At 44.2% G+C, this 25,809-nt stretch overlaps 3 protein-coding genes across 10 annotated transcripts; 2 read left to right on the top strand and 1 right to left on the bottom strand.

Moving 5' to 3' along the window:
- Positions 1-10: 10 nt before the first annotated feature.
- Positions 11-2,937, top strand: TMEM97 (transmembrane protein 97). Its single transcript, XM_054085283.1, has 3 exons — positions 11-198; positions 2,065-2,209; positions 2,693-2,937. Exons 1-3 carry the CDS (start codon positions 79-81, stop codon positions 2,935-2,937), a joined length of 510 nt encoding a protein of 169 aa, XP_053941258.1. The 5' UTR covers positions 11-78.
- On the bottom strand, positions 2,837-8,112 carry IFT20 (intraflagellar transport 20). 2 transcript variants are annotated; one of them, XM_054085285.1, is made up of 4 exons: positions 7,916-8,112; positions 6,295-6,380; positions 5,382-5,485; positions 2,837-3,604 (listed from the first exon to the last, which is right to left on the bottom strand). In XM_054085285.1, exons 1-4 carry the CDS (start codon positions 8,040-8,042, stop codon positions 3,562-3,564), a joined length of 360 nt encoding a protein of 119 aa, XP_053941260.1. In that variant the 5' UTR covers positions 8,043-8,112; the 3' UTR covers positions 2,837-3,561. The 2 variants fall into 2 exon arrangements, with proteins under 2 accessions (XP_053941260.1, XP_053941259.1); XM_054085284.1 differs by having other exon boundaries at positions 2,837-4,920; positions 7,916-8,110.
- Positions 8,000-25,074, top strand: TNFAIP1 (TNF alpha induced protein 1). Of its 7 annotated transcripts, none has more exons than XM_054085281.1 (7): positions 8,000-8,117; positions 11,282-11,622; positions 13,997-14,166; positions 15,764-15,853; positions 15,957-16,009; positions 18,414-18,609; positions 19,823-25,074. In XM_054085281.1, the coding sequence occupies exons 2-7, from the start codon at positions 11,406-11,408 to the stop codon at positions 20,039-20,041; spliced, it is 945 nt and encodes a 314-aa protein (XP_053941256.1). In that variant the 5' UTR covers positions 8,000-8,117; positions 11,282-11,405; the 3' UTR covers positions 20,042-25,074. The 7 variants fall into 7 exon arrangements, with proteins under 7 accessions (XP_053941256.1, XP_053941252.1, XP_053941251.1 ...); XM_054085277.1 differs by lacking the exon at positions 8,000-8,117 and adding an exon at positions 8,224-8,488; XM_054085276.1 differs by lacking the exon at positions 8,000-8,117 and adding an exon at positions 8,225-8,478.
- The last annotated feature ends 735 nt before the right edge of the window (positions 25,075-25,809 follow it).

Genomic DNA, 25,809 nt, shown 5'->3' with positions numbered 1-25,809 from the left:
TGATGGGCGGTGCCAGAGCGCGGGGGCGGGGCTTGAGGCGGGGCGCGGCGAGGCCGTGTTGCCGTGTGGGCTCCGGCGATGGCGGCGGCTCCGCGCTGGAGGGAGCGGCTCTTCGCCCTGTACTTCCTCTCGCACATCCCCGTCACGCTGCTGATCGACCTCCAGCCGCTGCTGCCCGCCAGCCTCTACCCATTTGCCGTGAGTCGGGGCGAAGGCAGCGTCTGGGCTGCAGGGACGGCAGGGGGAAGGCGCGGTTAATTCCCTTAAATGCGATAGAGTTTAAGAGGGAAGGAAGGCGGGCGGGGCCGAGCGATGATTCTCGCCCTTGGGCTGCGATACCCTCGGGCCTGGGGACAGGGACCCGCGGCGCTGTGCGGCAGTGGCCGAGGAGGCCGACAGCCCCGGCCTGGAGCAGCCATGGGGTGGCCGGCAGGGAAGGGGATCGTCCCCTGGACTCGGCATCTCGAATCCCCGCGTCAGTTCTGGGCCCCTCAAAGACACTGAGGGTCTGGAGCCCAGGGGTTATGGGAGCAGCTGAGGAACTGGGGCTTTTCGGTATGGAGAGGTGGAGGCTGAGGGAGATCTCATCGCTGTCTCCCTGAAAGGAGGTTGTGGTGAGGTGGGTGATGGTCTTTTCTCCCAAGTAACAATGATAGGATGAGAGGAAACGCCCTCAAATTGTGCCAAAGGAAGAAGAGTGGTGAAGCCCTGGGTGCCCAGGGCAGCCCCAGAGATGTTCAAAAAACGTGTAGATGTGGCACTTTGGGACAGGGTTTAGTAGGCTGGTGCTGTTGGGTTGATGGTTGGACTGGATTATCTAAGAGGTCTTTTCCAACCTTAATGATGCTATGATTCTACAATACAGCAAGTTACATTTCTGTCCAAGTAATTTCTTCAGGCAGGACAATCAGTGGGATCGTTCAGCCCCAGCGACTGATGACAGCCCCGTGGGAGTGGCCCCGGTCACTGCCCCAGTCCAGAACCTGCACATCTGCAGGGAGAGGAGATTGAGCCACCACTGGGAAGCCAACTGGTGCAGGTGCTTCCCTGTGGAGGCACTGCCAGTGCTCAGACCATCCCATGATGGGGATAGGGATGTGGCTGCTGGCACCTTTGGACCCCAGCTTGTGCCCATGTTCCTGCCAAAAACACAACAGGGAATTGTCCCTCCACAGGAGCAGGCATGCTTGCATCATGTGCCAGTGAAAATCTCTGGTTTACTGGGTTGGAATAAACTTACAGAAGATGATAAAGGTAACAAAGTCAATTAATGTAACACTTGGACAGCAAATAATCAGTCAATGCTCATCATCAGGATGAGATCAGCATCACTTCCTATCCACGCTTTACAGTTGGTGAATTGCCTGTAGAATTACTCCATTATAGAAAATATTTTTAATTAATAGTTAACTAGCAAATATCTATCTCTCTGTTCAAAGTCCACCTTAAAGCCGTGCTGGAATTTACATTTCTGTCATGGAAACTAATTGCAACTCGCTCAGCCAAAATGCTTATATTTAGCTGCTGGAGCAGCTGCCAGCCAGGAATTGGCGATCCGAGGGTGTGCTCCCAGACCAAAGGAGTCCCCGAGGAAGCCTGGCTGGGGTCCTACCTCCTGGTTGGACACAGCGAGCCCCTGCAGCGTTCAGGACCCTGAGCCACCTCAGCTGGCAACAAGAGGGTCAGGAAGAGGAAGATGCAAGAGTTCTTTAAAGTCTGCCAATGTCAAGGGCAGATCTGCCCTTCTTGTTTGGATTTTTCCTGGTAAGAAATTATTTCAAAAATAGTTTTTGGAAAGCTCTTGTACTTAATGCTGTAGTAATCCTAAAATTGCCAGTCATGTAGATTTAATATATGCATAATGGAAAGGGTTCTTTGCTTCAAGGACTTCAGAAGTGGAGTCCCCATTATAATGGAATTGCATTGCCAAGCCTTGTGTACCAAGATGGGATCTCTTCATTTTCCCGCTGCAAATAATGGCTTCACCTGAGAGCCAGATGAGGGTTGCAATTTCCCCTGTTGCAGTTGACGTTCGGTGTATTGTGTTCTGTTCTTTTCCTGCAGCTGACCGAGTTGTTGCAGGGATATGCAGCTGCCTTCAGAGACCCCATGATGCTCCAGCCCCCTGAGTGGTTTAAGGCGTTCATATACTGCGAAGCCTTCCTACAACTGCCATTCTTCCCCATCGCAGCATACACCTTCTTGAAAGGTTGGTGTGAAACAAGTGTGAGTGTCCTGCACAGCATTTCTGCTTCCTATACAGTAGCAAAGTGTATTTACCAGCCTTAAGTAATCATAGGGACGTACCGAGTGGAGCAGAGTCCTGTGCTGTTTGCACGGCAAATTTTATCTGAGAATGCAGCACAGAACAAGGCCTGTTGGAAAGCAAACCTCTGACCATGGGCCCTTTGCCACTGCAGCCACTTATGTGTCACCAGCATCAATGTTTGACATCTGGCAGGCTTCCGAGTTGATAGTCAAACCTGTGCGCCCACAACTTTGACACTGTCCTGTATTACCATAAAGGCAGATCAGTTTCCTTGGTTGCTAGTCATACCTGTTTTTTTCTGCTACCTATGTGATGTGACTTATAGCCCATTCTATCAGAGAGTGAGCAGTTAATGTTCTGTTGATTTAAAAGCCTCTGCATGTTTCAGAATACTGGAATTGTGTCCTCTTGGCTTCTGTACAGGTGGCTGCAAGTGGATAAGGACTCCTGCCATCATCTATTCCACCCATGTTGCTACAACCTTGGTTCCCATCCTTGCGCATATCCTGCTCCACGATTTCTCAGAGAACTTGGGACCTCAGACACTGCGTGAGCGCCTGACCCTGCTGTGCATCTACATACCGTACTTGCTGATACCCCTGCTGATCCTTTATACCATGCTCTGCCACCCCCACTATAGCCACGTGGAGAAAAGGAAAAGGAAGTGAGCCCAGCACTCCTGCTGGCTTTGATGCTGATGCAATCCTCTAGGACAAACACCTGCCTCGCGTTCCTGGCCGCAGCAGCCATCTCCAGAGCACCCGGAGACAAGAACAATTGGAATGGGTTTGAGTTTACAGCTTTCTTTCCAGGGAGAAGCTTCTCCTTCAGAAACAGCTTTGGCAGATGCCGGCACTCCATGTGGGTGAGGGGACCTCCTTCATCTCCCACTGCCCACAACTCCATAATGGGAAAATGAACTCTGACCATTCCATGTGGAACTGCGTGATGGGGGGAGCTACAGCTGATGCTTTTCTTTCAAGTTCCCCTTTTCCAAGATGATTGAGAAAACCATTTAACTAATTTTGTCTTCCAAACACATATTTTGCAAAATCCCTAGCTGATTACACACAGATTGCAAAGCCGTGCGTTTGAAGCATTTCAGATCAGCTAATAATACTGAACTTCCTCAGCCCTTCCTTTAAATTTTCACCTCCCTTTGCTCTGCTTTGATTTTGATTAGTTGTAAACGTCTGATCAGTGCTAAATGTGCCAAAATCCAGATTTCTGAAGGCTTGCACTGTTTGACAGTGGGGGGTACCTCTTAGAGGATTGTGAGGTGGTTAGGAGTCCTAAACAAGGATTTGTCCATTTCTCTCTTCAATGAAATCACACCTAGTATGGAAATAAATAATGAAAGGCATTAAACTGCACTTAAATCTTCTTAAGGGAATGACTAAAAGGAACTTCAAGTGCCCATATGATCGTAGATAGTTCACACAGTAAACACATGCACTGGATGTTTAAGTTCCTGGCCATAAAATACTGCAGACAGAAATTCTAGGCTTGTGTGATTGAGTTTGAGTTCTCCATCTGATCTGCAAGAATCAAACCTGGAGACCTATGTGAGATCACAGGTGACCCAGGCGGCTTTTCAGGCATTGCCCATGTATTTCAGGACTTGACTGCCATAAAATGTAACCCCTCCCTGGCTCTGAAAAGGCCAGTGTGCTGTATTTGGTTGCTTAAAGACCAACAGTAAGTGAATTTGTTTGTACTTCAGCAGGAGGCTTGGTTTTAGATCATAGGTGTTCAGTGTTAAACATCACATTGGTATCCATAGTTTATATACACTGCTGGTGTCACCACTTAGACTGGTTTGTAACATCAGTTTGTGGTTCTATCACTAATAATGTCATGGAGGAATTCTACTCCAATGTTCCTGCCTGTATGGACATACCTCAGGCATAGCTTAAAGTTCTTAATCCTGCTGTACTTTCTGCTTTTCTGTGGTCCTGTAATTGATCTGTTCTGTTAATCGTTTCTGCTTTTCTGTGGTCCTGTAATTGATCTGTTCTGTTGATCGTAAAAGTCTAGGTTTCGTTTCTTAACTCTATGGAAAAAATAATCTGGTCACCATAGGCATAAGTCACTGCTGCCTGTGTGTTGTGTCTTTACAGACATGACAGACACTACAGGCAGGAAAAGCACAAGGACTAGTCAGGGAGCAGTTAACTCTTAAGCTCAAAAGTAACAGAGCAGAAGCAACTAATTCTGCTGTATCCAGGAAGTCTGAAAACAATTTATTTCCTGATTTCTTTCAACGAGTGTACAGTTGAAAAAATGAGAGATATAACATTGCAACAGTAGCATCAATTCAACTATAATTTGAATTAGAACTACTGACTGTATAAAACTTTATAAAATCAAGGACAGAACAGTCTTTACATCCGTTGGAAAGCCCTCCTTATTGCCACATTTAGTGTAATTCACACTGAATTAAAAGAAACCTCCATTGGTACAAACCATCTCTTCATTTGCACACAGTGAAAAGTTTCATATTTTTGAAACTCTCGAGCATCTGGAATGGTCAGGTTTCCAAGTTAGTTTGGTATTATCTTAAAATCCTCTATTTCTGAAAGATGAATTGGTCAATGAATTCATTCTGGTCTGCTTCAGTTTTGCACAGCGTCTCATACTCTATTCGATATCTGGAAGAAGAAAACCAGGCAATGAGCAGCTGTGCACAGCCTGTGCTGGGCGGGCTGGTTCAGCGCTCGCTACTCTGGGGGGAAGGAACGCTGGGCTGCGGGAAGGAATGCTGGGCTGCATGTGAGTCACCCACAAAGCAGCACTGCACAAGTTCGACCACATGGTTCCAAAGCGCCTGCACCATGTGGCACCACTTTACAGCGTTATTCATTCCTTCAGCTGCCCAATTTTGGACCGACTCTGTTGATTTAGGCACAGAGTCATCAGAGATGAGAAGTAACCAGGGCCTTACCTTAACTCCAGAGGCTCCGCACGGTTCCATGTGCACTTGCTGCAGGAGGCGCCCTTGCTGCAGGTGGACTGAGCACAAGCTCGGGCAGTGTCCCGCAGCCAGGCACAGACAGTGAGATCCCCTTTCCAGCCCACGCAATGCCCCAAAAGCACTCAACAGAAACCTTACCTTTCCAGCTGCACCTTTTTCTCAGCTATTAATGCCTGAAGTTGCTGTTCCTGAGCTTCCCTCTGCTTTGCTATGGACTTGAGCAAATTCCGTGCACCAATAGCCTGTCAAAACAGGATGGTGAGCGATGCAGTTGTGTTGGGGGTTTAATTTTTTCTAACCCCTTTCACTACTAGAAGGCTGATTTTGCAATGTCTAAGCCACACTAACAACAGAGGAGGGTGACATCGGAATACGGGGTGGTTGGTGGAACAGGCAGACACTCCCTTTAGGCACTGGGCAGATTACAGCATTTGAGTTTTCCCTCAAACTTGAACAAAAGTCACCGACTCCTCTGGAAACACAAACTGAGTGCTGGGGTCTGGTCCTACAGAGCAACAAGGTCCAGTTATATCTCTTTTTCCCAGAACAAATAAGGCAAAAAACAATTACCTACAATTGTGCTAAACATTAATTTCCATTTTCACAGTAACATGGAAAAGCTCCACAGCACTGGGTGTCACACGGAAAGCCTCACAGGTAGTTATGGAGCCATTCCCTGGTCTGGTCCTTGGAAAGCCCCCCCCTCCTCCCAGGTCCTCTCACACCACTTGAGGACAAAGCTTTCCAAGTAGAAGGAGTGATTAAAAATTTCAACTTCTGTTTACATTCAAATATCAGATAAGCAGCAGTGGCAGGACTGTTAAAGGCCAAAGTAATAGGATGCACTGAGTTTGCCTAAAAATGTCCTCTACGTGTTAATATCGATTAAAAAGCACCACACTTTCATACTGTGGATGGACAGACATTAGTGCCACAGAACTGCCTGTGCAAGGCTGACAGAGAGACTCGTGCTGTGAGAGGAGGCAGAGAGAGATCTGGTTTCCAAGCACAGAGCAGAGCACAGCAAGCCAGTTGCTAATAGCTTCCTTACCTTCATCTTCTCACTCTCAGCAGCTTTTGCCAGTCGATCAACAAGTTCGATTAAGCTACCCACAATTTTTTGAAATTCTGCTATTTCTGCAAAGAAAAAGTGAAGTTTAAGACTCAAAACTTGCCTGCAGACCAACACTTCCACAACGTGCTGTGGTTTTTAGAGTGCACTGTAAGTACGACCGTGCAAGTGATACAAGAAGTAGTTACTATTACAAAAAGTGGAGTATTTTTTATTTAAGCTAGAATTAAGTTTCATCTAAGCAATTGTGTCTTTTTGAACGTTTGACAGAAGGCCTCTCTGATGGCATGTTTTCTTTCAGACAGTGTTTTTTCAGAAACTGTTCATTCTTGGGAGATGATAACGTCTTGTGATCTGCGCTGAACAGAGGTGTCTTCTTCGGCAATCACCTCTGTTTGCAGTCTCTCTGAGGCCGTGAAAAGCCAAACTCAATAATCAATGCCAATTTGATTATTAAGCAGCTATTCTTTTAATAAACGGCACCGAGGTACACATGAGTAATCCACCTAATGTGTCCAACTACTGAGACTGGTTACATGACTTTTATACTGGTTAAACATAACATATCCATACAGATTCCCAGAAACACGTTACACGTCCATTGTTTTTCCAGGAATTTATTATCATAGTTTATCACCCACTCCTGTATGCACATAACAGTTTGTTTGTGTCTTCAGAAGCCTCTGATAGTCTTTATCTCATCTCCTTCCTCACCATGTCTTCTTGGTGAGCTCAGATATGTCCTTTGTTCCTGCTGCAGCACTCTCCTTTCAATAATTGATTTGTTCCTTGTTTCAACTAGTAAAAAGGCTAAACTCCTGTTACAATCACATTCTTTCTAACTGCAAGCTGGCCAAGATTTGATTGACAGATTCATAGAATCATTTGATTGGAAAAGACCTTTGAGGTCAAGTCCAACCATCCCTGTACACTACTGAACCAGCCCTGAGCGCCTCGCTGCCCGGGTTTTAAATTCCTTCAGGGATGGTGACTCCACCACTGCCCTGGGCAGCTGTTCCAGTGCCTGAGAAAGCCCTTTGGTGAAGAAATCTATTCTAATATCCAATCTAAACCTCCCCTGGCACAACTTGAGGCCATTTCCTCTCATCCTACCCCTCAATACTAGGGAGAAGAGCCCAGCACCCATCTTGCTCCAACCTTCTTTCTAGGAGCTGCAGAGAGCAACAAGGTTTCCCTTCAGCCTCCTCTTCTTATAATAATTGTTATTATTGCTTAAGTTAATTCATTCCCTTAACACAATGACTTATTCCTTCCCTCATCTCCCCTCTCAAACGCAAGGTCAGGCAGAGCTGGAGCCTGCTCCGAATTAGCAAGACTTTTGACTGTTGTGAAGTTCAATTTCTCCATGACAAGTAACTGAACATGTGTAAGATTTCTGGGAAAATTCATACATAGGATGTTCCTGGCTACCAGGCAGGCTGTGAGGGGCCAGAAGAGAAAGAAGAGAGAAGAGCAGCCCCCAGCGCCCGGCCTGTATCCCACTCCTCTTCCTCCCCGCCCATTCCCCTGAGCACAAGCCCCCACCCTCTCTGGCACCGCCCCAGCCCCAGTACCGGCCCGGGCTCCCAGCAGGACTCACTGTCGAGGAAGGCCCGGCACTCCTCGCGCAGCTGGGCCGTCTGCTGCCCCAAGGCCGGCTCCAATACCCGCAGTTTGTTCAGGTCGTCCAGGTGCAGGCCCGCCGCGCCAAGCACCGCCTGCGCCATCGCCCGCGGCCTCCGAGCTGCCCGAGCCGAGCGGCGCGAATGGCCGCCGCGGGGCACGACGGGAGATGTAGTCCGGTAAGCGCACGGTATGAGTCGTGGACTCTGCGCCGCGAGGCACGATGGGGAATGTAGTCCTGGCAAGACACAGTGTAAGACGCTGTCGAGGAGCCGCGGGGCGTGCTGGGAGATGTAGTACTGGTAGGCCACTCTATCAGACGTAGTCCCAGCGCCCCGGGACACGACGGGAGATGTAGTCCTGGCAGAGCGCGGTGTAACCGCCCGCCGCGGGGTATGCCGGGAGCTGCAGTCCCAGCGCGGGGAAGCTCGTCCGGGTTGCGGTTTCGCGGAGGAAATGAGCTGAGGCGCCGAGTGAGGAGCGCCGGGGCCACCGATCCGGCCGCCTCCCGTGTCCGACAGCCCCTGTTGGCCTTCCCAGGTGCCGACGGGTAGGGCCCGGCCCGGCTTGGCGGTGCGGGCCGGCGCTGCGGCGGGAACAGGGGAGCCGCCGGGGGGCGGGCGCCGGGGGCCGATCCCTTCCCGGTCCCCGTCTCCGTCCCCCTTTCCCGCTGCTTTTCCCCTTTTCTGCTGCTTTCCCCCTTTCCCGTCCTCCGCCCGCCTTCCCCGCAGCGGGTGGGGGACGCAGCGCCTCCCCGCGTCCCCGAGGCGGGTCACACCTACAAAATGTAGTTAACCTGACAAAAAGTGGAATGGTTTGATTTAAGCTAAAGTAGAGTTTGTACACGTAACTGCGTTTTTTAAAAGTTAGGTAGAACGCCCCTCTGTCGACATGATTTAGTTTTAAATGGTGTTTTTTCCAGGCACTATTAGGTCTTGTATTCACTGATCTGTGCTGAACAGAGGGGTCTCCTGAAATCCCCTCTGCTGGCAGCATTTCCGCATCTCAAATGCAAGGTCGGGCAGAGCTGGCTCCAGAGCTCCAAATTAGCAGAGTTTTGACTGTTGTAAAGTTCATATTAACATTAAAATTAGTCCTTGGAAAATAATGGAATGTGGACAAGAATCCTGGGAAAGTGGATGAGTGGGAAATCAATTCTGTCCCAGCTCTTGTCTCACTGCACACGATCAATGGAGATCACTCCCTCGTGTTGCCCAGGCCTGATAAAAGGTACTTGCTTTCTCAAACTCCAGAACAAGTCCTAGAGAGTTTATTGCCGGCATGTTCGGTTTCAGGGCTTCTTCTCCATTACAGAGGGTCTGGCTGCCTGCACACCCTATTCTGCAGCAGGGGCTGCGAGGGGCCAAGGCTGAGTGTTGTGACAAGTGCTATGTGCTGAGGTATGTCCCCATTGTTGCCCAAGGGCCCAGCTGCCCCGTGGGTGGAGCTGCTGCTGGTCTCTGTGATGAATCATGGCAAACACCCCTGGCCAGCGAGGATGAACTGTTCTTGCAGTGCTGGGACAGTGTCTGACTGATTTCTCTGTGACGTTGCTTGCTTTGAGTAATTAACTCTTCATATAACACTGTGACCATGCAAACAAGTTTTGGCTGCTGCTTGCTTGCCAGTAGGGAATTGCTTTCCTGGCCAATTCCACTTGTCGTGTGTAGTCGCCTTTGGCTTGGATTTGGTTGTGGACAGCTTGAGTCCAGTGACGTGGCCGGAAAATGCTTTGTCTGACCCAGATGTAGGCTGGAGCTGTTGTGTTTCTTGATGGTGGTGAGTTGAAAGCAAAGAACAATGGCAGGTGGTGGGAGTTCAGCTAATGTGTTTATAGATAAACTGGGCTTTCTGGGCACCAAAATAGTTTCACTGGATTTGTGTCTTGCTGATCTGTACAGTATTTGAATTACTTGTTATTTAATAAGCATTGTTTGTAGTGTAACCTTTGTTAGAATAATTGAGTTAGGAATGACGAAATAACGTTCTAGGAGAGGTGGTGTTGTAAGTCCTGTAGTTATTCAGATCTCTGGCAATTTAAGGTGCTGTCTGTAGCTGCCAAGGCCTTTGCTGTGCATGTGGACAGCTGTGGGTCTTTGTCTGTTGAAAGCTGAGGTGGGGTGAAGAGGAAGAGGAATGTAGGACAAACAGCAATATAATTAGCAGGTTATTATAGTTATTTGTAAAAGGTTACTCACGTGCCACAGGCATGGGACAGGGAAGGGAGGAGATATTTGTAGTCTGAGAGAGTCTTAAAAAAACCCAACAAAACTCAACAGCAAAATGCTTTTGAGAACAATAATTACTGTTAGAAGTATAGGTAAGAAACTTGTATTTGTGCTTTTCCCCTAAAGAACTTCGTATCTGGCCTGTTAGAGTTGCATTCTTTTATTTAGAATCATAGGATCATAGAATAGTTTAGGTTGGAAGTGACCTTAAAGGTCACCCAGTTCAAACCCCCCTGCAATGGGCAGGGACACCTCCCACTGGATCAAGTTGTTTAAAGACCCATCCAACCTGGCCTTGAACACCTCCAGGGATGGAGCAGCCACAACTTCTGTGGGCAGCCTGGGACAGTTACAATATTTTTAAAAATTAATTTTTTTAGGAAGACGTAGGGGGTTCTCTTGGTTTCCATTTTAAGCTTATTGTCAGTGAAAAGGTAAGCGTGGTGAGACTGGGAGAGAAAGCAGCAGGGACGGTCTAGCTGAGTGTTTGGCGCACACCAATGTTCCCCACTGGGCCCACTTAATGGAGGGTGGTGTTAAGCTTTCATTTTTTTAAATTGAAGTCACAGCATTCCAGGATGGAGGAAGGAGAGTTTTGAATGAAAGGAGTTGTCAGGAAATAGGACATCATGGTCCAGCGTTTCCACGTGGGGGCATTCCAAGAGGCATTTGTAAATGTGTCCAGTAAAAATCAAATCACCAACAAGCCTCACACACCCGGATATCTGCCCCAGCAGCAGGAAGGGCAGAAAACTCCTCTGCTGCGTTTCAGCTTTGCACAAAGAGTTGCATTCCTTCAGGGAACTGAGGGGGAGACGAATTCCAGCTAGTGTTTAAATGTGACCTGTGGTGTCATATGGTGTTTGTTGTGTTGGCTGGAGAGGAAGTGACAGGAAGTCTGGAAACATTGAACGTGCCTCACCAACATCAGCCCAGCTATAACTTTAATGCGTTGTATTGCTGCGTCAGTCGTCTGAAAAATGCCTACATCTTCTTTAATCAGAATGGAGGTAGACGTGTCCTTGGAATTGCTTCCTCTTTAACATAGGCTTCCTGTTTCTGTTGTAATGGAAATTCCAGGCTGCCATATTGATCCTGCACATCTCTCTTTCAAGGGTTCAGTGGTTATGACCGTTTCTGCCACACCATCCTCATCTGGTGGCTCGTGACTCCTCCTCAATCACGGCGGAATCCATCAAGCCCACGCTCTGCAGGGTTGTCATCTACCTACAGAAGGAGATGTCGGGGGACACCTGTCTCACCACCACCCTTTGTCCAGCGGCGGGGCCCAAGCCCAAAATTTGCAGCTTCAAAGCGGGCAGCCTTGGTAACAAGTACGTGCGACTGAACGTTGGGGGTTCTTTGTATTACACCACAGTGCAAGTGCTGACCCGGCACGACACAATGCTTAAGGCCATGTTCAGCGGCAGAATGGAGGTGCTCACGGACAAGGAAGGTAAGGGATGTCTTTTGTTGTTGAGAATTTTGTGAAACAACAGGGTTTTTGTGGTGTGTTTTTAAAATATCTTAGGACTATGCTCAGTTGAGGATGTAGGGAAAGATATATTCCAAAAATAACTTGCAACATTAAGCAGCCAACTCCCATCGGCGCTAACAATCCTCTGTGCTTTATAAAAATGTGTTCTTTTGTTACTAAAATTAACTAGCGGAAGGATGGGTTCTCTCTCCTATGATCGCAGCTGGTACGCAGATTGTTGATATTGTTTTAAGGGGTGAACAGACAGTCCGTGGGCTGTCGCTTGTGTAGTGTCAGGTAGTGGCATCATTCAAAATGCGCACGTGGGGAGGGGCATTCCATTTGCATTTTTAAAACTCAGAGTAGCCTTGCTTGTTATGTCGAAAATTCTTTTTTCTTCTTCCCAGTAGCACATTGTGCTTGAGGCTTACGATGCTGTGACAGTATTGAGCCGTCAGTTAAGCTGCACATCACCTCCCGCTGGACACAGGATATTGGCATTCTACCAATCATAATGAATTACAGAGACTAGAACAAGCGAGGAGACTGATATCAGCAATGGCAACGAGTGCTTTCGTTTTCCTCTCTTTAGTCCAGGGTGAAGTGTTGCCTTGGGAATGAGGGTTATGGCACTGTGACAAGGCTGAGAGGTCAGCAACCACTTAGCCTCTCAGTGTTTCTGAAATATGTGAAAGCCCTTCTGCATGCCCTAGGTACACCAGTTGAACCTGGATGCACAGCAGGGGGGGTTCTTACATTGAAACAAGGCCTTGTGCATTTTGTATGTCATTTACACCAAGTTCCTCTTGAGTAGGCTGGGTCTTGTTGTGCATTAGAAACAATTAAACCCATTTAGTGCAGTGGTTTTGTGTAGGAGCCTCAGCCCTAGTGGAGGACAAGGTTTGTGTTCTGACAGCTACAGCTGGAGAGTCTAGCAGTGGTTTAGTCTGCTTTCCTGTGGTGTTTCCTGTACCTAGGTCCCAAAATAACAATTTTCTGCCTGCCTCCCACATTACGGAGCCAAATCCTTTTCCATATTAAGCCCTCTGCCTGTGAGCATCCCACATGGCTATTGTTTGCTAGCAAGTCATACATCCTGTTTCCTAGTGAATGTAACTTCAGGGGTGTTTTAAAATGGCAAGAACCATCTGTCTGCTACCGTTTCCTGTGCTGCGTCCTCTTTCCGCTTCCTCCTGATCTGTCTCTGTCGTGTTCTTTGCTCCTATTTGGAGACTGGAACAGCCTTTTCCCCATACTAGATTTTCTGGGCCAGTCTACCTTTTAGAATCTTCAGAAGACTTCTCTTTAACTCCAAACAGTGGAAGCTGTGGTTGTAAAACTGCCAAATCCTTCTCGTTAGGCCACAGAACTTAGCCCAGATCTACTTGTTGCAAACACTTGTGAATTTTCTCTTCTAGTCCCCTCTTGCACATTGCTAAGTTTCTGGTTGCCCAGCATTATGCTGCAATAGCCATTCCTACAGTTATTCCATACAAACACAGCACACTTCCATGTAGCTAGGAATATGACAAGCCTCTAAAAGAAGCAACCTACGTAACAATTAGCTTTTTTTTGTTAAGGTTTGTACAGCTTGGATAATCAGTTAAATAGATGTGCCTGGAGGGGCTACAAGAAAGCTGGGGAGGGACTGTTTACAAAGGCTTGTAGTGATAGAACAAGGGACAATGGGTATAAACTGGAGAGGGGCATATTTAGACTAGACGTAAGGAGGAGTTTCTTCACAATGAGAGTGGTGAGGCACTGGAACAAGTTGCCCAAGGACGTGGTGGCTGCCCCATCCCTAGAGGTGTTCAAGGCCAGGCTGGATGGGCCCTTGAACAGCCTGGTCTAGTGGGAGGTGTCCCTGCCCATGGCAGGGGGTCTGGAACTAGCTGATTTTTAAGGTCCCTTCCAACCCAAACTATTCTATGATTCTATGTAAACTAGTGACCTCCTCTAGCTTCCTTTAATCAGACCCTAATGCAGAAAAGACAAAGCAGAGCTGATCATTTTGGTCAGGCAGCCACTGACTGGTCAAATTGCTGCAGTCAGGTTCATGCAGCAATTTTGGTGTTTTGTGAGCAGAAGCCAAGTGTTTTTAGCTTGAGGCTTTGCTTTTGGAGTGCTGAAAAGCAGAGTGAACGTACGGGAAGTACCAAAGGAGCAGCCTCACTGCCAGTTTGAGTTCTGTAATCACTTCAGATTGATCAAAGTTGGTGAAGACTTCCACGGAATGAAATGGTAAGCGTGTCATGTGTGGTTTCAGGCATTAGGCTTGTTTAACCTCTGTGCAGAGCTTTCCCTTGCCCCCTGGTGTTGAGGCGATTGAAATGATGGGATGGTTCTTTTTCAGGCTGGATCCTTATAGACCGTTGTGGGAAGCACTTTGGAACAATTTTAAACTATCTCCGAGATGATACAATTGCACTTCCAAAACACAGACAAGAGATCAAAGAGTTGATGGCAGAAGCCAAATATTATCTCATTCAGGGCTTAGTGGACATGTGCCAGGCAGCCCTGCAGGTAAGGAGCACAGGGAACCTGTAAAGTTTTTCATGGGTGTTACTGCTTATAACATTTACTTAAGACAACTTGAGAGGGAGTTTCACGGCCTTAGAGATAGCACCAAGTCCTAAATGTACAGGCATCCAGTACAGTTAGTGAAGAGGTTGCATTATCAAGAGAGCTAGTTCTTTATAAGAAGAGAAAGTTTGTTTCCTGGTTAGATTATGAGAGTCCAGAATGTGTGAAACGTAGGGTCGAGTTCCTGTCATTTTGGAGATGTCCATTATGGTGATGGGTAAATCCTTTCTCTTTGCACTTCCATCCGGGTGTCCGGCTGCCCCCTCAGAATGGGGATAGTAGCACTTTTCTACTTCACTGGGGTGCCAGGAGGATGAATAAAGCAGAAACTGTATTCACAATTTGTCATTTAAATAGAGGGACTGGTTCTGTTCTGGTTTATTTTATTTAGGAAATAGATAGTGAATGAGTTCTTGTTTGAAATGAAATAAAAGCCAGAAATTTAAAGGAAACTGATTGAATAAACATTATTATTTTGGCCATATGTCCTTATGGCATTTGTCTTAATTTCCCCTAAGTTATGTCACTTCTGATTAGGTAATACTTATAGCCAGAATGAGTTTGAATCTTTGAAAACATGGTAACTTCTTTTTTTAAGTTTGATTCTTACAGAGAAAAAGACCTCCATGGTGAGCACTGATTGCTTCAAGGACTTTTCTTTGTATGAGTTTACTGCTACTCTTTGCAAATACATAAGCCCAGAGTAGCTTTATTCACTTGAAGCGTCCTTGTGAATTCAGCTGATTGAAATCAGCATGTTCTGCCAGCTTTTCAATAAGGTTAGCCCACACGCAGTCTATATAACTAGTTACTAGTCTTAGGATTGTGAAATGGATGTTTCTTGCAGGACAAATCTTAGATTCTGAGATATTTATTAATTACTAGTTTCAATGTACTTCTTGTATCCACTGAAAGAAATGCAAAGCCACACTGACAATTTTCCTTCTGGTTTGAAATTTAAAACCAGTCCTTTAAAAACAAAATGCTCTAAGGCTTTCCTATTAGCTATGGAGCTTTCCTTAATTTGCTACATGAGGAATCAGGAGCCACAGAGTGTACCTTATGCTGTTGAGTGTTGCTTTTGTATTGCAAGGGCTGAAGTCTATTTCAGTGACATGCTGTTCTTGCCCAGTGTTTAGCTTATAGTGGCTGATGTCCTTATATACTGCAGTGTTTTGAGTTGATTAGAACCAGGGCAAACTCTTCTTAGCCTTTTCTTCAAGAAAGGATAGAATAATAAACTCACTTAAACCAAATACAGCTGGAGCTTAGTCCTTGCTATAGCTAGAAAGGACATCCACCTGCATCCCAGTACTTCAATTACTGCTGCCTTCTGGGGATAAGAAATCTCTCGGCTGTATTTCTGGGTTGCAGATCAAGGTAACGCTGTGTCATTACCATGGCAACACAGGGCTTTTTCTTTGCATCACAGGATTTGGGAACATGGCTGGAGGGGCTGGAGAAGACAGCAGCAGATAATAGCTTTAGCATTTATCTCTCAAGTTGATTTCCTCTGTCTCTTCTTTCTTTAAAACAGGATAAGAAAGAGTTGTACGAACCCGTCTGCAGCATCCCTATTATCACCTCACCAAAAGAAGAAGAGAGGCTGATCGAATCGTCAATGAAAGTAATTATTTTTCCACACCTGTCCAGTGAGAAACTGAATTTTTGCAAACTGTATTCAAACACAGAACTTACCTTTTCTGCTTTTTTTCTTTGTCTCCCAATAGCCTGTTGTTAAGCTGCTTTATAACAGAAGCAACAATAAATACTCCTACACCAGGTATGTCAGTGTTTTCCCCGCCATAATGGGAAAGTTTCCCTTTGACTATGGGAGTCGAGGAAGATGTGGTACGACCTAGCTTGGGGGGCGTGGTTTGATTGATTTGGGTTTCTTTTTGGTTACAAGAGTGCTCTTCTTCGGAAGTGTAGTTATTTTTGACTGGTGTGAATCTAAAGGCGGGGAGAACACAACAAACAGTATCTGTTCAGTTGCATGAGAAGGATGAACAGAAACAAGGGACAAAAGATAAGAATGACAAGGCCTTTATAATAATATTGGCTGAAACTAGCTGTAACCTTCGTAATGCAATACAAACTGGTCAGAAGAGGATTTCCTTGCCAATGCAAAGCTAACGCAGCCATGACTCCTGCCTCATCAGTTCAGCTTTACTTTTGAGTCTGCATAGACCTCTGCGAGCATTCTTCGACTCTGACCTACAGACATTCCTCATGTTCCAGCACCTCTAAATGAATTCATTATTCAGTTACAAAGGAAGGTATCTGTTCTGCTCAGGAACAACCCAGAGAGGGCCTGGGCAAGAGCTTACTGGCTTTTCTCCTGTATGAAGTAACATTGTTCAGTTTTATGCTGTAACTATCATTATGCTTTTGTTACGATGCTGTCAGAATGGCTTTGGATTTTCCCAAGTCAGTCACTGACGCCATGCAAGTAATCCTTTATGTTATGTAGTGTCCTCGTTTTTGGCTTTTTCAATCTGAGATGCAATCCTGGAAGCTTTTTTCTCTAGACAAACCTGATTGTCAGAGAGATGGGTTCTAGCAACCGTGGTGTTTCAGGTGGTCAGGAAATGCTACCTGTGGGAGTAAGGAGGAGCAGCCTGGTTTCTTGCAGACTCCATTCTGTATCCGCCAGTCATATTGGACTCCTCCCTCTGTTACCTTTCAGCTTACGGCAGTGGTGCTAAAGCAAGCACAGAATAGCATATTAGTCACCATGGGTCTGGAAATGTAAATGTACTGGTAATGAGGCAACAGAATCCTAGATACCAGGGCGTGTTGTTATCTCAACTAGCTGTAGGGTTCTAATTATTCCTTGTGCGTGGATCCACATGCTTCAGTGGTGTTTAAATGAGGCACCTTATTTAAAATTCCACACTGTCTGCTAGCAAGCAAAGATTTTTTCCTTCTATTCTGCCTAATCAAAAGTATCAAAAGAGCTCTCTCAGTTACGTTGTCAGTGTGGTCAAGAGCATAAATCGATGAAGACTTCCACATTCTTTTCCCAGCTCTGTCACTTGATAGAAGCTGGGATGTGTCACTGACTGAGTCCCAGATTATTTTTTGTGAGCTGAAGATTTTGTCTGGCTGCATGTCACTCTTTTTTCATTTAGATGAACAGAAATACTTCTCAGACTGAATATTTTATGTAAACCCCAGCTGGCTGTTCTTGTTAGCATTATCTCAATTCACAAGTATTTTGTAGCTTTCCTTTGCCACTTGCAAAAGTTAAGAGATTGTGTATAAAAGTACAGTGTTGTGTCTGTGGCAGCAAGGTGTGAACCTTCAGCTTCTGGGTCTAGAAGGTAAGGAATTTTACTGTTAAAGCTAGCAAGGTCAGCTTTGTTGTCTAGGCAATAATATGTTCACTTATTTCAACATATCCACACATAATTTCCCAGCCACCTATAAAAATGGACAAAAGGGCAGAGTACTTATTTCCAATACAGCTGCATTTGAGCTAATATCAGAGGAGTAAGGCTTTTAGTTGTTTTTTTCTTTTTTACTTAATCAAATTGACCGTTGATTGGCCGTGATGTTGTTAAGTCAAATATTTTAAGTTTTAAGAATAGCTTTCTGATAGCTTCACTTGATTTAAAGCTGTAATACAGTGGATATTGTTTTTCTTTAGAATGTCTAGATATTGCTTTGAAAAGTAATTGAGATCCTACATTGTGTTGGCTGTCAATAACACTTAGTTTCCTAAATAGTGTCTTCACCCTAGCATGTATGTATGATATTGCTGGCATTAGGTGCAGAACGCCTTGCTTTTTAGCTTTCCTTCTAGCATGCATGGACCCTTTGGACCTTTGCTATTCCTGAGCTGAGAAGAGCTGCAGTTAGCATGTGATTTAATCGTATTGAGCGTCAGTCAAGAGACAGTTGTGGATAGCTGATGTAACGATTTGGGAAACTGTGCTGTCATTATTAATTATATAAATTGACCTCTAAAGGCTGGGGGGTTTGCTCATGGGGATCAGAGCATCTTATTTGTATCTGAAATTGGCCCTTTTCATGGCAGCATGCAGCAATGAGTCACTACTTATTTGTAGTCCGCAGTGAGATCAATGCTTAAAACTGTGGTGGAATACGTGTATAAATTCTGTAGAGATGGCCAGGTGAATAACCATAAAAACAGCATTCCTTCTTTTGTTGCTGTGTTTCAGTAACTCAGATGACAACTTACTGAAGAACATAGAACTGTTTGACAAACTCTCTCTCCGATTCAACGGCAGAGTTCTTTTCATTAAAGATGTTATTGGGGATGAAATCTGCTGCTGGTCTTTCTATGGACAGGGTCGGAAGCTTGCTGAAGTCTGTTGTACCTCTATCGTGTACGCTACAGAGAAGAAGCAAACCAAGGTAATGGAGTGTTACCCACCTGTCTCTTATGGTTTAAAGAAAATCAGGTTGACGATACATTGCAGAAAGATACAGGTGTTGTATAGCTGAAGCTATAGATTGCTAGGGGCAAGCAATATCACTTATTGGAAAAGTTTTCCTGAATATTGGCTGGAGTTGATGGTCGGTGATGTCAAAATTAGTAGGGTGGCTCGCTGCAGGATGCGCTGGTGTCTTGGTAAAAGATGCTGTGTACTAGATGGAACCCAGACAAGATTGAATATGGTAGTAGGTTTGAATAAGGAAAGGCTGAGAGCGGTACTTCTGAAAGCACATGCATTTTAGCACTAGTCTCTTAAACTCGATGGACTCTACGTCCCTAAAGCATGGAAATGTCTTTAAATACTCCTCTAATTAAATGAACTAAAGATCTCATTCTGCTCCTAATTATACCTATGTAAGTTTACTTCATTGCAGTTACTTTGTGCTGTGCCTCACTTGCACTGATGTAGTCGTCGTGTGTAATTGGATTAAAGGGTTGTGTCTGGGAGTATAAATTTCTCTGTAGTCTTGGAAAATATATGCCAGAAAGAAGACTGAAACTGATCTGAACCTGAGTAACTGAAATGGTTGGAATGGCATAAATGAAATGGAAACTTGAAGTCTAACACTGTTTAGAAGTCTAGTATTTTAATTCTCATTGTGCTTCTATGTGCAAAACAATAGAAAATTTGTTAAAGAAAAAGTTCAGCAGGAGTGCAGATCCCAATAATCAACCTGTCTTGATTTCCCTGCATTTCCCCTGATTCTTTTCATAGCTTTCCCACCTTTGATTTTGCAAAGGCTACCTAAAGACTTGCTTTCAAGCACAGTACATCCTAAAGCGGTAAGTTACATGAAAAGATGATGACAATTAGCATGATAGATCTGCAGACTTCCCTTGGTTGAGGGAGCAGTGGAATAGCAACCAGGGTCCAGCATTAGCACTTCAGAATCAGAAATACTGTATTCGTTCTAGAACAATGTAAAAGAAGAGGTGAGGTAGGTGAGCTGGTGGTGGGAGTAATCTTCTAGTAGGAATTGGACTGCTTTGCTCATCTTTCCCATTTACAGTTGTTTTACTCTCTCTGTTGCACGTCTGTTTATGGCTCCAGTATGTATTTACCTATGGGCATGTGTTCCAGTCATGTCATCCTGTATAGACCAGGAAAAGCATATATGCTGTTTTTTGTAGGTTGAATTCCCTGAGGCACGGATTTATGAGGAAACACTAAATGTCTTACTCTATGAAACGCCACGAGTCCCTGATAACTCTCTGCTGGAAGCAACAAGCAGGAGCCGAAGCCAGGCGTCTCACAGTGAGGACGATGAGGGCTTTGAACTTCGTGACCGAGTGCGCCGCATCCATGTGAAGAGATACAGCACCTACGACGACCGTCAGCTTGGCCACTAGTCAGTCAAGGAGGAAGGGCTTGGTGTCAAGGCTTGTATTAATGTTCTTTGGGGGAGATCAAGAAGTAGAGAGGGATCAGTTGGACTCTGGATTCATCTTCATTTGGCTTCTTGGCTCCCTAGAGAAGCAAACGGGCATTCCTGCACCCAAAGTAACACTGGCTTTGAGAACCAAGATGTCCATTATGCACCATGTGCTTTAAATACAGAATGGCCCCCTTTTCAAACCACATGGAATTGGGAACACCAGTTCTGACAGTTTGTGGTTGCTGTTTCATATCTAATGACTTGCCAGTCTCCTTACTTCCTGTGAGAAGGACTGCTTTTCCTGAATGAGGTGGTGTGATTTGGAAATCTTTTTTCAGATACCTATGCTTTTAGGGTTTTGTATAATGGAATTTCCAGTTTTTAAACCAAGATACCAAGGAGAGGGTGGAGAGAACTTGACCACAGCTACCCTTAGCAAGCACTACATCAGGTAACCCCCAGAAGAAATGGTTATCTACCCAGTAGTCAAACACACTGTAGGTGCGATTGCTCCCACCTCTTTCCCCAAGTATAGATGTATAAGTTTGTGTTCTGAAATAGCTGTCTTTAACACTCATTAATCCTCAGACAATCTCTTTCAAAGAGGCAAGAGTCAGATCATGAAAAACCCTCCTCTTGTGAAAAATGAGAACTGTGAGAATTTAAATGTATGTGTAATGACTTGTCTTTGGAGCTGGAGAAGCGAGTATGGTGAAGGAAGAAACTTCTTCCAGTAAGAAAACTTCAGAAATAGATTGTGGCAGAGTTGCTGTTATTTAGGTTTGGGATAGTGTAATCCTATTCACGTAAACAATGGCAATCTGGGGAACTAGTTTTATATTTGTTTCCTTCCATGGCCCAAAAGTGCTATTTGATGTTAAATTTCTCAAGCAGGAAGGGAAAAATGGCAGTGACTGGGGAAATACAGACCAAACAACATTTTATAATGCTAGATAATGTTCACATACTAAAAGGTGATTTGAGTTTTGTGTTCTGAATTCGTTCTAGAGCACAGAAGTTGAAGTGGAAAGAGAAGAACAGTCATAAAAATCTTGGGCTAGCATGAAACTGCAGGAGGCTTTGGATACAGGAGAGAGGTAGCTTATACTGAATTTTAAACTGAAATAACGGGTTTTATTTGGAGTGCATGGCTGGATGCTAATTGCACAGGGTGTTTCAGAAGGTTGGCATTCAGGCTGCTCTGCCTGAAGGATGGGTCTCTGAAAACAGTTTCAAGCTTAGTCTGAAGAGTTGTTACTGTATTTCTAAATGTTTGCTCCTGTGTATCAGCTGTAGGTTGCAGGTTCCAGCATTACCACTGTCCTAAAGGGTTATTACTTGAAGGCTGTTCCTTGGCAGCTGTGGATAAGCGACAGCATTGCAGCTTGCTGAGGGGAGTTGCTCCACAGCTGCTTTCATGTTCCCATATTCTCCATGAAGATGGAAGCTTCAGGTTCCACGCTGGTCAGTCTTAAACTGCTTTGACCAAGTCTACCTGTAAGCTTTAAAGCAAATGACTGCAAATGCCTGTCAAGAAAATAATCCCAAATTAATACAGTGAAGTCATTAATAGAATTGAGATGGTTTCGCAGTTTTAGAAGCAGGGGAGGGAGCAAAAAAAATTATTTCCATTTATTTAGACTTTTGAAAATTAATTTGTTGAGGCTTGGTAAGAAAACACTACTAGTTGTGACCTTTCAGGACTTCATTGCCTTGCCAGGCTCTGTGTGTGGCAGGCAGTCACTAAATTCTCCTAGTGTTCGGGAAGCAGCATTGCCACAGTAAAGCACCTGCCTTTTTGTGAAAGGCCTCTTTAAAACCCTAATAACCTTTTCTTTTCATATTGCTTTCTGTAAGTTGTTGTTTTCCAGCTGGTTTTGCTGTTGTGCCAGTGAAAATACAGCTGCTGAGATTAGTTTTAACAAAGACTTTTGTGGGGTTTTATTTTCTTTAATCTGCTGAAGTGTGATGTTGATCTTTAGAATTTTTTTCCCCTCCACTGATGCCATTGAAATCACACTGTGGTGGGTGCTCTGGGGCTGCCAGCAGAGACCCCAGTAATAGGGCCTTTGTGCTGTACTTAATAGCTTCCATTTATTCTCTTGTATTTCTCTTCATCTTGCAACAAATAAGATTGCCATTTAAAATTCCTGTGTGGCACTTCTGTTTCTTGGCAAAGGATTTATATTTTTTTTTTCTTGTTACTATCATAGTGAGTGTTAACAGAGAACATGAGTGATTGCAAAACTGTGTTTAAAAGAACTTACAAGCAGGGAAATGTCATATTTGCATTTCTTCTCTCGAGGGAATACAGGTATGGGAAGGAGTGCGTGGAAGAGATTGAGTGTCAGATCTGTGTGCTAGTCCAGAAGCTTTCATTCCATGGCTGGATTCTGTACTCCCAGGGATTCACTAGGGAAATGGGATCAATTGTGATTTATTACGCTATAAGAAGCAGAGAAAAGCTTGTGTTTTGGTTTAGTCCATTTTCTTTTCCATGTCTCCCATAGCCAACGAATGGTATTGATTTCTGATTTGAATTCAGATTAAATCAATCTTGGAAGCAAACTGCTTTGAGAACCATCTGGGTTGTAAGAATCTTTTAAGGAGTTCAAAGTAACATCTTGGTATTTGTGGAATATGGAACATCAGTTTTTAAATATGTACAGGTATTTCTTTTTATATCACCTCATTCTCATCCCCATTCATTCTCCCTTCGCTACCCCCAATTATTACTAATCACAAATCATCTGCTTTTAGGTTACGGTATGACTAGAACCGGAAAGATGTTAAACAGTGTTTTGCCACTGCAGACAGAACACTTTGTCAGTCTGTCAGCTTAACTCAGAGTAATGATCTAATGCATAAACACTAAAGTTTTGTCTATTCAAAAGGCGTTCCAGAAGCATGGTCTTGGTACTCTTTGTCCTGATGAGATTTTCAGGGATCCCAGTTAAGTAGCTGTAGTTGAATTTGACAAGCAGCTCTAGTTCCCTTCACTGGTGGACAGATATCAGGAGATCCTCTGGGAAGTGTGCTGTAAGCACAGTATGAAAACGATTGTAGTATTAGTGATCACCTCCCTAGGAAGTGTTGCTGTACTTGGGGTTCTAATAAAATCTGGAATGCCTCAAGTTATTTCTTACCTGAGTTCTTACAGAATTGGATAATTTACATGAAGTCTCGGTAAGTGTAAATGTAGACATGGATGCAGCCACCTCTTACATAGTTCATGGCCTGAATGTTTTTCAAATGCAAGTGACAGAACACTATAATTTCTCTTAAGAGCCCTGCTTGTCTGGAACTGCTCCAGTGCAGGATGTTAATTGAATGTCCTTCCCACGAAAATCACAGCATGTTGATTTATACAGTCTGTACTACCAGTTTCTGATAATTTCAAACGCTAGTTTTGACATAGCACATTTTGTATTGTTATCCTAATCATCCTTTACTTAATTAAAGGCTATAAATTGTTTTGACAAGAACATTCTAGAATTTGTTTTTACAACTCGATATAATGGAAAAAAAGCAGCACAGAAAAGGATAATGCCACTTTGAAATGCAGCATTCACTTGTTCGTAGTTAGTTCTCCACTTCTGGAGAGAGCAAACAGCTCTGCTTCCTAAGGCTCTTATCTGCTGGCTTTAAATATCACAAATTATGATCCCTGTTAGGACAATAGATTTCTAATTATATGCATTTGTCTGCAAGTTAAGAGACTTGTAATGGCTTCCTACGTAGACCATCAGCAATGGATGTGTTCTCTGATGTGCCTGGGAATTTATAGTAGCCTTTAGGAGGAAGAAATGCCTTTTTGCCTCATTTGTAATGTATGAATTCTAACTACTTCAGCTACCATTCATTAGCTGCTGGAGCTCTTTTTGAAACCTTACTGTCCTCTCCACACCTAAATTTAAGTGAACTTCAACGCATTCAGATATAATATTAGCAGACTGAGAGAATGAATGGAAAACATTAACTGATGTCTACACACAAGTACAGTGTTAAAGGGTTGCGTGTTTCTGTAATGGGATCCTAACATATTGCAAAACAGCCTCAGTCTTTCTGCAGTGAAGCAGGCACGGTGCCTTGAGCAAGTGTCTGATGTTAAACGGCTTTTCAGTATCAGTGTTAATTAGGCAATAATGTCAAAAGAGAGCTCTGCAGGGTAGCAGCCTCCAGCTGCTTGATAAATGCCAAGACAAAACTAAATGTTTAACCTTCACCTTGACATTTAGGTTTTGGAATGAGAGACATTTATCTTATTGTAACGTTCCATTCTGCTGACTTTTTATCTCTTGCAATTCTTGGTTAAAATATAAAATACTGACTGAAGCTGGGAGAGTGTTGGAGGAACTGACAAACTGGTGTCACTGCAAAGCTGCCAGTGCCAATTACGGGTTTCATTAGGTGTTTTTTCTTGAGGTTTTTTACAACTCACTCCTGGCAATACTGACAAAATAGACCTTACCTGAATGTGTCTGCCCCGGCAGTCCCAGCCTTGCACAGTTCCATTATATCCTCTGACAAACCTTAGCATTAAATCTTTACAGCCAAGTTTCACACCATCCATTCTGGTTTATTGAGCATGAGCCCTGTTTCTGGCTTTGCCACTAACTTGGTGACGTACAGCAAGTCAGTTTTTCTGTATATGCGTAATTTTTCATCATTTGTAATAAAATGGTGGCAAGATCCTCCCCTACCTCAGAGGGATGTTGAAGCTTACTTTGTTTAATGATAGTAAAGGACTTTGGGTTTCTGTCATATTTTGTATACAGAGGATAGTGAATATAATTGCTGATCTTGTTTATACTGACATTCTGAGATCAAGCAGCTTTCTCATAGCTTCAGGCTTTGTTTTATTTTTATGTCTAACTTTAAAGTTCAACCTTATGGATAATTAATGTGGTAACCATATTAGCTATTGATTAAAGTGTTTCCTCTTTTATTGGTACATTAAACAGAAATGGAACACTAATTTTTAATAAAGTGTTATATTTTGCCTTCTGTGATTTTTTTTTTTTTTCTCCAGCATCATAACTTTGTATTTATCAGGTTGGTCCCTGCACTGTTGTTCTACAGTGCAGTTGTGATCTTCACCAAGTATTTAGGACTCCTGAACCATTGAAATACCGTATGAGCAAGTGGCTTTTGTATCATATGGAGCTGTTGCTGCCTTTCACCCATGCCCTGCGAGCGCGGGCTATTTGTAGGAGACATCAATGTACCTACAGGTACTCTGCAGACAGCTGGGTTCCTTTTTTTTCCTGGGATTTTCCTTTAACTGAGAACAATTCATTGGCTACAGTGGTTGTTTATGTTCATGGAAGTAACTTCATTTCTGAATAAGAATCACAGAGCATTTTGATCTTTCATTAAATCTACACACAATTTGTATCCCCACAAAGGGAACTTAACTTGGATTTTGAAAATCTTTAACCTTTCTTGACTGATGGAGCAGCCCAGCAGGGAATTCGATTCAGAGATACGGTCTGTTTTGTAGTAAGTGTGCTTCTGAGGTAGCCAACATAATCTTACCTGTCTATTTAGCTGTTCTCTTTGCTGCTGTTACCCTGCTTTCTGAGCTAAGCCACAGGGGTTTGTTGTGAGCAACAACTGCAAAAACTCCTCCACAAGGTGTATAAGTGTCTTTGAAAGTTGCTTAACCCTTTTGGAAAGGTAAGAAACCTTTCATACGTAACAGGTTTCTACTGCATTCTAGCTGTTCTTTCCCACAGTTGT

The sequence above is a fragment of the Cuculus canorus genome, chromosome 20 (genome assembly GCF_017976375.1).
Source record: "Cuculus canorus isolate bCucCan1 chromosome 20, bCucCan1.pri, whole genome shotgun sequence".
NCBI lineage: Eukaryota > Metazoa > Chordata > Aves > Cuculiformes > Cuculidae > Cuculus > Cuculus canorus.
This window is presented reverse-complemented; position numbering and strand designations above follow the sequence as displayed.

Excerpts from the sequence above, each read along its gene's own strand:
- TMEM97 (XM_054085283.1), top strand. The coding sequence starts at position 79 with ATGGCGGCGGCTCCGCGCTGGAGGGAGCGGCTCTTCGCCCTGTACTTC. Across the intron at positions 199-2,064 it reads CCAGCCTCTACCCATTTGCC|CTGACCGAGTTGTTGCAGGG; the intron begins GTGAGTCGGGGC and ends CTTTTCCTGCAG. Across the intron at positions 2,210-2,692 it reads AGCATACACCTTCTTGAAAG|GTGGCTGCAAGTGGATAAGG; the intron begins GTTGGTGTGAAA and ends GCTTCTGTACAG.
- IFT20 (XM_054085284.1), bottom strand. The coding sequence starts at position 8,042 with ATGGCGCAGGCGGTGCTTGGCGCGGCGGGCCTGCACCTGGACGACCTG. Across the intron at positions 6,381-7,915 it reads GTGCCGGGCCTTCCTCGACA|AAATAGCAGAATTTCAAAAA; the intron begins GTGAGTCCTGCT and ends TTTTCTTTGCAG. Across the intron at positions 4,921-5,381 it reads AAAAAGGTGCAGCTGGAAAG|ATATCGAATAGAGTATGAGA; the intron begins GTAAGGTTTCTG and ends TTCTTCTTCCAG.
- TNFAIP1 (XM_054085281.1), top strand. The coding sequence starts at position 11,406 with ATGTCGGGGGACACCTGTCTCACCACCACCCTTTGTCCAGCGGCGGGG. Across the intron at positions 11,623-13,996 it reads GGTGCTCACGGACAAGGAAG|GCTGGATCCTTATAGACCGT; the intron begins GTAAGGGATGTC and ends GTTCTTTTTCAG. Across the intron at positions 14,167-15,763 it reads TGTGCCAGGCAGCCCTGCAG|GATAAGAAAGAGTTGTACGA; the intron begins GTAAGGAGCACA and ends TCTTTAAAACAG.